The sequence below is a fragment of the Eucalyptus grandis genome, chromosome 5 (assembly GCF_016545825.1).
Source record: "Eucalyptus grandis isolate ANBG69807.140 chromosome 5, ASM1654582v1, whole genome shotgun sequence".
Taxonomy (NCBI): Eukaryota; Viridiplantae; Streptophyta; class Magnoliopsida; order Myrtales; family Myrtaceae; genus Eucalyptus; species Eucalyptus grandis.
The window spans coordinates 15,877,137-15,889,812 of NC_052616.1; the positions used below are offsets into that span (position 1 = coordinate 15,877,137).

The window sequence follows — 12,676 nt, forward strand, 5'->3', positions numbered from 1 at the left end:
AAATTTAGGAATACTTTCTTCTTCTCTCTTTTTTCTTCTTTTTCTTTCTTTTTTTCTTTGGCTCGGCCGGCCCCTAGCGTGGCCGAGCGTTGCCGACCTCACGGCAAGGCTCGGCCTCACCTTGTCGGGCAAGCTCGGCGTCGCCCATTAGGCGAGCTCGGCCTCGCCGGATCTAGCGGCTCGAGCTCGCCCAATCAAGGCAAGGCCGACCTCACGTCGGGAGCGGGTGAGCTCGATCTCGCCCGAGCCGAGCTCGCCCAACCAAGGCGGGCGAGCCTCGCCCGGTGGCCGGCGAGCCTCGTGGCTGGGCAAGGCCGCCGGCCCTTGTCGGCCGGTCGCCGGCCATAGACTGGCCAAAAGAAGAAAAAAAGAAAAAGAAAAAAAAAAAAATAAAAATATTAAAAAATTAAAAGAAATAAAAAATTATACAAATTTACCAAACGTGTTTCTGTCATTTTTATTAAAACAAGTTTCTTACTAACGTGTTTTTGTTGAAAATTGTTAGGAGCGAACAGAAACATTTTTCTTTATTTTACGATTCCCGAAACAATTTTTAAACGAAAATGTTACCAAACGTGCCTTAAATTGTCTTTTCTCTTTTTGTGTCTCACTGCATTCTCTCACTGTGCTACTGTGTGTTTCACGGGGCTCGTTCCCGAGTCATCCCCACCCCCATCCCGTTATCACCAGGCACGTGGTCCCTTTACCACCAGGCCACGTGCCCGGCAGTGAAGTATGTTTTTTCCAAGCATTCAATTTCGTCACACTTAATAACAGGGTGAGCTGTTATCTATGTAGCTTGCCTAGCTGCTTATGTCCGTTCACCCGAGACGCGGATGGGAGGGATGAGGATCTCTGTTGCATCCGCATGCCGATGGATCCAAACCAGGTAGGAATTCTACGTATCCGGGGCCCAAAGGACTGATAAATTGCCATAGATGATGATAAGTCTTACCAAAGTGTACGTGAATTTGGTGGTAGCAACTTTCAGCTGGTGACTTTCCGAATGGAAGTTGCCGAGAGCTGTCGAAAATGCCCGGCCCGACTCGGCCCAAACCGAATGGGCTTGGGCTTGATTTCTTCGGGTATTTTCGGGTCGGGCCTTCTTCCTAGGAGCGCGTGATGCGCCGGAAGAGCTTCACCTGAAGGCTCTCTGGAGTTCCCATCACTGCTCTCACCTAAAACGGCGTGACGTCGGATCCCAATCCCCAACCCCACTCGCTCGCTTTCCCCATTTGCTGACTCGGCATTTCACTTCGTGACGTCACTACCATCGGCTCCACTCGATTTCCCTTTTTATTTAAAAGGGGGATCGTGCGCGAACTAACCTCGTATCGACCGGATTATATTTAGTAGTTGCAAATGTCTGACGTTAGTAGTCGCACGTGTGGACCCGAGTCTAAATAAGAATTTCTTATGTGCCAAGTGTTGGTGTCTAACATGGCGCATTTCATGTTATGAACTCTATTTGTTTTGCTTCCCTATAAAAACAAAAAAAGTGAAGATTTTTGACAACACCACCCATTTCGGAAATTGGCATGATGAATTATTGAACATACAATGCTCCAACACGACAAGATAATGATCCTTGAATTTTTTTGGATTTATATAATGCCATCTTTGAATTTTTTTTTCTTTTTTGTTGACCCGGAAACCACTGTACACCCGGCAACCAGTGGTGTAAATCCGAAGCGAATTGAGCCACCATCACAGGCCCAGCCGCGGGTGAGTCGTGCAATGAGGACGCGGGCTTTCGAACCCCCGATGAGGGAGTAAAGTTCTAGTCACGGCGGCCACCGCAGGCGGTAGTTCTATCATCAAGTGAGTCGCGCAATAAGGACGCGGGATTTCGAACCCCTTCCCCCGAATGAGGGAGTAAAGTTCTAGCCATCGTGGCCACCGTGGGTGGTGGTTCCATCATTGAATTTTTTTCGTTTGCAATTAATTGAAAAATCCAATAAATATGTTAATGAGCTCATTAAATGAATGTTAATCGACACACTAGGATTCTACATGGTGAGCCAAACTCATGAAAAAACACAAAATATTATTATTTATGAAATTTATTATGGATAAAGAAAATTTGAAAAAACAAAATCTCTCAAGAGGAGGGGACACTTGGCATAAACAAATTGAAGTTGCAAAGGCAGTAATGGTGGCACCACCTAGCCACCATCCAAGGGTGGTCGGATCCTTGCCTGCCCAAGGTGACAGGACCTCCGACCCCAACATGTCCACAAACCCACCCAAAAGAGAGGAAGAGATTGGATGATGGAGAAGTAGGTGAACGTCGTGAATATGGATGTCTTCTCCTAGATATTCAAGGGGAGAAGGATTAACGTGAACGAATGATCGATACATATTTTAAGGACTCGATTGTATATGAAAAAAAAAAAAAAAATCAAAAGACAACATACCCTAAATAAAAAAAATAAAAATAAAAAATTGGGAAGGGGATAACGCGGCTGGCCTTCCGTAACTATTCCCGAGGAACGAAACGAATCGCCCCATCCAGAACACGGCTCGGGAAAAAGACCAAAAAAGGACCAAAATCTTGGAAAACGGAAGAGAAGTCTGCCCTGCCCTGCCCTGCCCATTATTGGACCCATGGATAGAGATGCTGACTCCATCCCCACAGAAGATAAAGATAATATAAAATAAAATAAACAAAATTTTTTTTTTTTCAGTGCGCCTGTCTTTGGGTGCGTTTGGAATTAGCATTTCCAAACCCCTTTAGACCTCCAAAGCCCTTTGAAATAAAAAATTGGTGTTTGGCAAAATATTTTGTAAGGCATTTGGCTGAAAGCCTGCCTTGTGAAGGCTGAAAATGCCCAAGGCAGTGCCTGCTTGGGCATTTGAACTGATAGTGATCTCTGTTCATATTTTTTTTTTTTTCCAAAATTATCCTTACGAACTATTTGTTTTCCGTTTTACGCCCTTGTGAAGATCACTGTTCATCTTCTCAGTCGCCGAGGTCCCCAGCGTGTTGCTCGGGTCGCGCGACCACGGCGAGGTCGCGCGACCGCCGGCGAGGTCGCCCGACATCCGGGCGAGGTCGCGCCACCGCCGGCGAGGTCGCGCGACCCGGCGCGGCCCCGTCGCCGGGGTTGCGTAGCCTCGGCGACGATCGGCCGTCGCCGAGGTTCACGCGACCCGGCGCGGCCGTCGAGGTCGCGCGACCCAGCGCGGCCCTCGCCGAGGTCGCGCGACCCGAGCGCGGCCCTCGCCGAGGTCGCGCGACCCGGCGCGGCCGTCGCCGAGGGTTGCGTAGCCTCGCGGCGATCGGCCGTCGCCGAGGTTGCGCGACCCGGGCGCGGCGTCGCCGAGGTCGCGCGACCCGGGCGCGGCCCTCGCCCAGTCGCGCGACCCGGGCGCGCCCTCGCCGAGGTCGCGCGACCCGGGCGCGGCCCTCGCCGAGTCCCCCGACCTCGGCGCGGCCCTCGAGGTCCCCGACCTCGGGCGCGACCACGCCGGGCCCTCGCGACGGCGTCGTGCGACCTCGCGGGCCCCGGATCCGGGTCGCGGAGGTCGCGACGGCGTCACGCGACCTCGCCGCCCCGATCCGGTCGCCGGAGGTCGCGACGGGCGTCGCGCGACCTCGCCGGCCCCATCGGGGTCGCCTGAGGTCGCCGAGGGTCGCCGCCGCCGGATGCCGCCCGCCCTCGCCTTGGTTTTCATTTTTTTTGTTTTTTGTTTTTATTTTTCTTTTGATATTTTTTTTTCACAAAAGCTTTGTCCCCCAAACACCATTTTAGCCAAAGGTACTTCAAAGAGCTTTTAAATTACAATTTACCAAACACAATTTGATTTTGAAAAACACATTCAACTCAAAGGTCTTTGCATTTTCCCAAAGACTTTCCCCAAAAGTCTTCCCAAACGCACCCTTTATAGTATAATCGCAGTACAATGAACGAACATTCCCTCCCTAATGCCACCGATAATCATACTATCATTAGGCTAATAAAAAATATTTTATTTACACCAATTTGTTTAATTTTAATTTTAATTTTTTCAAGCTGCCTTCTTCTTCTCCAGCTGCTGCTGCTGCTGGTGCTGCTGCGTGGCGTCTCCTTAAAATCGGAGAATCGTCACCGGCTTTCCTTCCTGCCTTCTTCTTCCCCTCCTCTCCTTCATCGTCGCCTGCACGTTCTTCTCCTTCTCCTTCGCTCGCTCGCTCGCGGCTTCGCTCTCCGTCGGAGATACCGAGCTCTCTCCCTGACCGTCCTTTTCCTTCGTGTTTGGAGCTGTTGCTCCCCGGCGTTTCGCCGCTCGGTCGGGATTTCGCCGCGGCGAGGAGCGCCGGAGAAATCGGAGCTCGTAAATCCGGTCTGCGTTGTAGAATGAGGAGAAGAGTACAGAGAGGTTGGCTCGCTTTTGATTGATTAACAGTAGTGCGAGGAGAGAGAGAGAGAGAGAGAGAGAGAGAGAGACCGTCTTTTTCCTTCGTGTTTCGAGCTGTTGCTCCCCGGCGTTTCGCCGCTCGGTCGGGATTTCGACGCGGCGGCGGCGGCGGCGAGGAGCGCCGGAGAAATCGGAGCTCGTATATCCGGTCTGCGTTGTAGAATGAGGAGAAGAGTGCAGAGAGGTTGGCTCGCTTCTGATTGATTAACAGTAGTGTGAAGAGAGAGAGAGACAGAGAGAGAGAGAGAGAGGAGTGAGCGGGAGAGAGGGAGGGAGGGAGGGAGTGGTTTAGTCTTTTGTGTTGGTCGCTTTAGATTATAGCTGCTGCGCGATCTTTTGATCTTTCGATCAGAGGTCTGCCGCGTGATCTTTTGATCTTTTGGATAGGTTGTCGTCCCGTGAATAGAGTGCTGCGTGTGAAAGTGGGACGCTGGAAGGGACTCAATAGGAAGTGAGGTTATTGATTTGCTTTTTGGAACAATTCGATGTTTCCACGGTGTTCAACCGAGCTACGAGTTGCGGTTTAGCTATATACCGGCAATTGATTCCTGTCTTATGAGTGGCTATGTTTGTTACTGTTATGGTGTATCGTTGTGCCCTTGTTTGTTCTTATCGTGTTGAAAATCCTTGGATTTAGTCGATGAAACCATATTAGAAGTCCATATCCTTGATTGGGTTAAAGAGGATCTTGTCTGTGGCGGAGGACAGAGTGGGATGTAGATTATTTTTGCCTTCTTTCTGAAAACTTTTCGTAGTATTGCGAAGGAACGATGTACAAAAATTCCAAATCTGCGGTTTTTGGCTATTCAATTTGTATCAATATGACTCTTTGTTGATGAGAGGGTGATTGGATCTTTGGTTTTGGGTATTTCAGATATGTCGACTATAGCGCGAAGGGGAGTTCATTACTTGCAAAAAGCTAAATGCTGAAAATGTTCCCGCTGATTTGCTTGAGAGAGGCCAAAATCGCGTGATAGATGCTTCCCTTACGCTCATTCGTGAGAGGGCAAAGTTGAAGGTACATGTTCTGCATTGTTCATTTCTAAATTTCTACTCTTGGAAACATGCTTTTCTATAAGTTACATTCATACCGATAGTGACACTGGTGACGGTGCTTGTCAATGTTTTCATTTTTTGGTGAGTTGACTTTGTCAGTGGGACTCGCTGTTATGGAAAGTGTCAAATATGAGTTTTCTAGGGTGCCAAGAGACGTATTGTTGTAAACTAAAGATAATTTTTTTGTAGGGAGAGCTTGTGCGAGCTTTAGGAGGTGTAAAAGCTACATCATCTCTACTGGGAGTTCCTTTGGGCCATAACTCGTCATTTCTTCAGGGACCTGCATTTGCACCCCCACGTATAAGGGAAGCCATTTGGTGTGGTAGCACAAACTCAGCAACAGAAGAAGGTTATCATTATTGTTTCTGTTGGATGTGGGCAATGAAATAACTTCATGTTTTTGTGATTGGTGCTCATGAAATTCGGAGAAGTTCTTCTTATAATTGAAACAGCCACAAACACACACTGCCTTATATTGATCCTGGCATCAGTATAGGAATATCTGATGCCTAAAATGATGAAAAGAAGCTAGACTGTAGCAAAGAACATATCTTCCATTCATCCATAGTGTGAAATAACACTTATCTAAGTTATTATTAGCAGCAACTGATGTCTAGTCTTATAAAAACAAAACAAAATAATTATAATCTGATTGTGCACTTGTATCATCTAATCATAGGAAAAAACTTTATTAAACTTAATCTGATACATTGTAACAATTGGGTGTAAACACCTTACACTGTCACTGAGAATGTTCTGCTTTTTCAGGGAAAGAATTGAAAGATCCAAGGGTGTTAACTGATGTTGGCGATGTTCCGGTTCAAGAAATTCGGGATTGTGGAGTAGATGATGATAGATTGATGAATGTCATCAGTGAGTCAGTCAAATTAGTGATGGAAGAGGTAATCGATTTTTTGTCCCTTGAAGTTATGAGGACTACTCTCTGTAGGAACCTTTTTATTCACTCTATTGCACTTGCATTATGCAGTTACCCTTGTGGACACTTGCTTTCTCCAAGTTGGATGTGTCTTTTCACTTCACTCATAAACTAGCATTTAGGGTTGCCAAGCTCATGCTGTTCTGTATGAGTAGAGATCTATAGCTTCTGATTGTCCTACTTGCAGTGTTAGCTCTTGTTAACTTGTGATGCTCGAAAGTCACATGAAAGAATATCAAAATATACCAAGAGTGATTGATCATATAAGCCTTCGATGAAATTGCATTAGCTAAAGACATTAGATAGCCAAGACATTACATTGTGAAATCTACCTTAAACTTTGTTTCCATTTTCCTTGAATGCACATACCACAAGACTTGGGTTAATTGCCTCTTATGTCAACTTTCACTCAAGTGCGGATTTTATTTTCTGAAACTGTTATTTTCTTGATGGAAGCAATTTTATTTCACCCTCTCTATCTATTGCCCAGTTTTCGTGCATTTTACTTTCAAATTGCAATCATAATGTTTTTCTGTAAGCTCATCCTGAATTTATGAACTTATGTACCACAAGATGGCTCTGTTAGGATGCTGATCTCTACTATAGAGCAAATTGAGCTTCGTGGAAGATCCATGCCCTTCTAATTGGTCCAGGTTACTGTAGAAGTTTGGTGGTGCATCCAATTTTCCTCAACTAAGTTTATTTTTGTTAGTCATGTTTCGTTTCTTTGCAGATTATTGTAGTCCTTAATTAGATTTCTATTTGTGTTAGTCATCTTTGATTTCTTTGTAGATGATTGTTTTAGCAGTCTAGACGTCTAGATGTCATTAGTGATGGGGGCAATGAACTTCGAAATAGCATTTTCTGACCCGCGCATGCAATCCTCTGTAATGGGCAAGATGGATTATAACGACTATGCCTGCACAATTAGATTGATGAGTTCCTACTCTTTTAGACTTGCTGGAGTAATATTGTGAAATATTTGGTTTCTAGTTTATTTTGCATAATTCTGGATGCCTACTTCTTGGGTAATGAATTCCTTAGTGTGTATGCTAGGAGTATTTAGAATTTGCTTATTTGTCTGTTTGAATGATGCTATTCTCCTTTGTTGATAGAACACACTCACTGAGTTGAAATTTTGGCTGTGTTGTTTTTCCTTCTCAACATAATCATGGCCATTCTGAAACTTCAATTGGCTTGGTTCTTTGGGTTTTTATCATAACATAGCACTTCAGTTAGTTATGATGACATTGCTGATCTGATTTCCTCTACTCCTGATATGTTAGGATCCGCTGAAGCCATTAGTTTTAGGTGGTGACCACTCAATATCATTTCCGGTTGTCAGAGCAGTTTCTGAAAAGCTTGGGGGTCCTGTGGATATCCTACATTTGGATGCCCATCCTGATATTTACGATGCTTATGAAGGAAATAAGTACTCACATGCATCTTCTTTTGCACGAATTATGGAGGGTGGTTATGCACGACGTCTTTTGCAGGTATTGTTTTTGCAATGCGTATGGTATTAAAGTTTTTTAATGTCTAGCTTGTGCCCAATGGATAAAACCTGGAGCTTGCTAGTATTATGTACTAGAAATACGGAATAAACTTCAGCTGCTTGTGGTCAGAGTCATGGCATACATCTCTACAAAATTATCATTTGTGCAGCCGGTTTGGGTACTTTACTTCAGTAGTTGTATCTAAGCAATTTGAGGAACTACATCTGTAATGTATATTTTTGCAATGCAGTTTTTTTTGTCTTTCAGGGGTTGAAATTTGTTTATACATTTTTGGCTTTGATAAAGGAGAGTTTAGAAATGCCATTCTCATTTGACATTGGTTGTACCTCCTCTTGTCTTCGTACTTTCATTTCGTCCACCAAAAATTTGTGAAAACTCAAGTAGTCTTTTTAAAATGGGATTCTGTAAAATGTAGAAACATCCTTTTGAAAGTAGGATCTCCAGACTCCTTTATGGTAAAGGTGCTTGTCTGAGAATTGTTATTGAATATTTTGGGCTTATTTGTTGACATTGCATGCAACTTAAATGTTAATATGCAGATGCATTTAGTTGAGAGAACACAACTTTGGTAATTGATAGAAATAAATCGGTTATGCTCCTTTATTGCGTTTATTTGGCAGGGAGAATGCTACGCACGGTCATAGTCATAGAACATTGTGATTTATGCTGAAAGGATGTTCATCTGTTGTTGCCTTCAAATGTTCCTTTTGATTTGCTGCTGAAAGCACAAGTTTGCTGCTGATTAATAACATAATTATAAATGATTATAATGTGTATGAGATGATTGTTATCTTTAGTTTCATTTAGTAGCAAATAGTTTATTGAGATTTTTATAGGACATATATGCTCATGTACTAGTTCGTTAACTTTGATTCCACTTGACCTACTTAAGTGAATCAGGTATGACCATACGTGTTCTTGACGTGTTTGAAGGGTCACTTTCCCATGTTTATGATTGAAGTGCTTATTTCGCAAGTTTTAGTTGCTTTAAGTTATTCCATGATGTCAACTGTTGACAATCATGCGCTTCTGTACTTATAATCAGGTTGGCATCAGGTCAATAACAAGTGAAGGACGTGAGCAAGGGAAAAGATTCGGTGTTGAGCAGTTCGAAATGAGAACCTTCTTAAGAGACCGCAAGTTTCTGGAAAACCTGGTCTGTCTCTGTCTCTTTGTCTCTCTCTCCTCTTCTTCTAGCTCATGGATGTTGTTTTCCTACTTCTGGTTTAGATAGTTATCAAACCGCAAAGCACACTCCCGCTTTGGAACATTCTTTTGGAACAGTTCAACTTGGGGAAGTATTTGGGAAGTGAATTTTTTTTTGTTGAGAACCGAAGGCTCTTGGGAGGTTCATCCTCTCAACCTCTGCATTGTGAAACTAGGTAGCCAGAGGGGCGTGTTTCCATTAGCCACCCTCTGGATTCATTTACCATGGCCCATGGATGAAGATGACTTTTTAGCTGTCAGCATTCTTCTCTGCAAATGAAATATGTAAAATATGTTGTTATAAACGAACTCTAGATCATTGATTTATTAGTTTAGAATATAGTTTCAGTCTCAATTTTCTTGATCTAGACACAGAGTTATGTCTTATAAGCAGGGTGCATGACTGTGTTCTTAATCTCTAAATTTATATACCAGCTCAAATGATTAACGGTGAGATAATTTACTGAGAGAGTCCCTGGACTTGCACATGTTTTAGATTTGTGAATGACGCATCTCTCTCTCCATTCTTTTTTTTTTTTTTGTTTTCCTTGGTCTGACAGAAACTTGGAGAAGGTGTCAAGGGTGTATACATATCTATCGATGTGGATTGCCTCGATCCTGCCTTTGCTCCGGGTGTGTCCCATATTGAGCCTGGAGGTCTCTCCTTCCGTGACGTGATGAACATCCTCCACAATCTCCAAGCAGATGTAGTTGCTGCCGATGTGGTCGAGTTCAACCCCTCAGCGTGACACTGTTGATGGGATGACGGCAATGGTTGCTGCTAAGCTAGTAAGAGAATTGACTGCAAAAATATCAAGATGAGTACTTTCTCCTCGTCTTGTGGTCGAACGTCTGATTGTGGTACTAGTGGAGAGCTTCCAAATTGATTGCTCAAAAGAATGTTACTATTTCCCATTTCTTTTTTCCAAATTTACTGGCAAATGATCATATGCATTACAATCAGCAAATGAGAATGTTCTTCTACCTGTTATTGTTGTTTCTCCGGGACATTGTAGCATCATATTGATGACATTCATTGTACATGGTAATGAAATTGGGATGCCAGCTGCTATTAGAGATGATAATATTTATATAATCTGTTGCTTCATTTTTGTGTTAATCTTTCACAGTCCTATCTTAACTTTCATTTCAACCCGCATTAGACAAGAACCCCATCCTCATGTTAGTATCAGTCATGTAGCTTTTCGTTTGCCGTGTGGCTGTCGGGTAGTCCTGGAGAATCTACTATGTTTGTAGTCTGCTTTGCTCGGAGATCATACTTGGCAAGCATTGCTCTAGAATTCGTTGAATAGAGCGAAGTCATACTACCATTTTCATCACAGGGGAAGCTCGTTCTATCGGTTTAGGGCAATCATCAGTGACCAGAAATCACATCGCTCGTGGTAACTGTTCATGTACTTTCTTTGTGTGTATCCTTACTATTGCTGTTCATGAAATTTTCTTTGTTCTCCTACATTTCTGAACACTCAAATCGTATTGATGTCGACATCCTCTAATTTCATTCCACTTGAAATCAATCAGAGGTTTCGATAACAGAATCATCAACTAGGAGTATTCCCACCAAACCTTTATCAAAGTTTGGCTACCTCATCAGTCCCATCTCTCTTCACCATTGCTATGTTCTTATATCGCTTCTCGCGCGCAGCGAAAATCGATAAATTTGCCAGAGTCAACACGGCAGATAAAAAGAACCTATCCAAATGGCCATCATTCAAGTTCGGAGGAACCCAACCACGTCCTCTCTTTCTTGTGGTTATGTCCGTCACTAGTGTCAAGAGAAAGCTCCCTGCATAGCACCCGAGCGCCAATGATGCCATGGATAGGCTGACCCCGATGCTCTTCAAGCCATCTGGAGACTGCGATGCGAAGAACTCCATTTGGGCGACGTATGAGACGCCTCCGACACCCCGAGCAGCACCTATTGAGGCACCTGCCAGAAAATGCTTAGGGAGCTCGTCTCACCACTGCCCGCATGCCTCAGTCTTCGTTGCTCGACGAGTCCAGCAATGACGAGTGATACAATGGCAATTGCAAGGCCGATGCCAATCCTCTGGAGCTCCGTCGGAGGTCTAGGGTCTCGCTTGGTTAGCTTGACAAATGCTGGCACGACGAGCTTGTTGTACAGGATGACGAAGACAAAAGTGCTAACTATGTCGAACGCGGTCATGCACGCTGGAGGGTCATGGAAGCAGGCCATGGTCGTGTCCATGGCAGCCCCTTGCTCGACGAAGAGGGCCAACATCGGGACGAAGATGACGGAGGATATGACGGTGCATAGCCATACTGGTATCAACCTCAAAATGCACTTCACTTCTTCGACCTGAGTGATGGTACAGAGGTGCCACAGATCCGGAATTTCACCTCTGTTCAGCGTGCGAACCGCGTCTCCCGTGATGACGGCAGCTCGATCTAGAAACCTGCTCAAACAAAGATTTTAACACATCTATCATTTTATAGCCTTTTAAGGCTTGTTAGAAAGCCATTTTTAGTGTCAAATTTGATCAATGAGACTTAGCGCAGCCTTTGGGTATCCATCAACCTCCATATACTCATACCTCTAGCATCTCCTAATTGACACCCCATTTCGATCTCAACAACTTACACATCTCGAACGAGAACTATTGCGACTACTTACCTAAAATCATCAGTGTGACGGATCTTCCTCGAGCCATCATCCCCTTCACCGGTTTCATAGAGTCCTTCGCCGTTCCTTGGCACTTCCAGGCTCATCTTCCTTATTGATGCCATGAACACTCGAGAGAACCTTGAGATCGGATTACTGGTGGGCGGCTTGGGGGTGCGTATGACAAAATTTCTAAAACAGAAATTGATTTATAACCAGAAATTGATTTCTCAATTTCTGTTTCAGAAACTGAGAAGCTAAAAATTTCAGTTTCTGATTTCTTCTTCAAATCTATTTCTGGAATAGAAATCTGTTTCAGAAATAGAGAAATCAAATTGCGTTACCAAACGGATTTCTGTTTCAAACCTGTTCCGGGGAACAGAGAAACAGAGAAATCAAGAAACAGAAATTTTATCATGTGCAGCCTTGAAATGCTTGTATCTTGTGGTTCTGCTCAACAAGGACAGATACGCTACGATCACGCAACTTGTACAGATCCAAAATGCCGAAGTCCAATGCCCCCTACTTTCTATGTAAACTATGACCATCTTTGAGACTAGACATCCGAAGTTCCGCGCGAGGTAATAATAGCTATAGAAATTGGTCTTGGACTGATTTTCCTTGGGGTCGTCCTTGTCGAACTGCTCTAACCTTAGGGCAACCAGTGCGGGTTTGGAGGTTCTGTATCCTATGGCCATCAAGTAGATGGACACTTAAGGTGCGCATGGCAACATTTCTATTTCGAAGAATTATTTCTTTTCAGAAATAGTTTTTTTCTATTTCTGCTTCGGGAACAATTTCTGAGTAAAATAATGTGTTTAGTAATTATACAAAAGTTCTATTCTTAGAATAGAAAAAGAATAGAAATACGTTTGGTAAAAATTTATAATTTTTTGTATTTATTTATTTTTCTTC

The 12,676-nt window shown here is 44.0% G+C and overlaps 2 protein-coding genes across 2 annotated transcripts; one reads left to right on the forward strand and one right to left on the reverse strand.

Moving 5' to 3' along the window:
- The first annotated feature begins 4,439 nt into the window (after positions 1-4,439).
- Positions 4,440-10,229, forward strand: LOC104444370 (arginase 1, mitochondrial). Its single transcript, XM_039313117.1, is given in 9 exon segments — positions 4,440-4,585; positions 5,276-5,316; positions 5,318-5,419; positions 5,647-5,806; positions 6,226-6,359; positions 7,681-7,890; positions 8,957-9,067; positions 9,678-9,854; positions 9,856-10,229. Coding segments are annotated over 9 exon segments (1,041 nt in total). The 5' UTR covers positions 4,440-4,563; the 3' UTR covers positions 9,940-10,229.
- Positions 10,230-10,709: 480 nt separating this feature from the next.
- LOC104446291 (protein NRT1/ PTR FAMILY 7.3-like) lies at positions 10,710-11,886 on the reverse strand. The gene is made up of 3 exons (XM_039313384.1): positions 11,774-11,886; positions 11,101-11,555; positions 10,710-11,056 (listed from the first exon to the last, which is right to left on the reverse strand). Exons 1-3 carry the CDS (start codon positions 11,884-11,886, stop codon positions 10,710-10,712), a joined length of 915 nt encoding a protein of 304 aa, XP_039169318.1.
- Between the last annotated feature and the right edge of the window lie 790 nt (positions 11,887-12,676).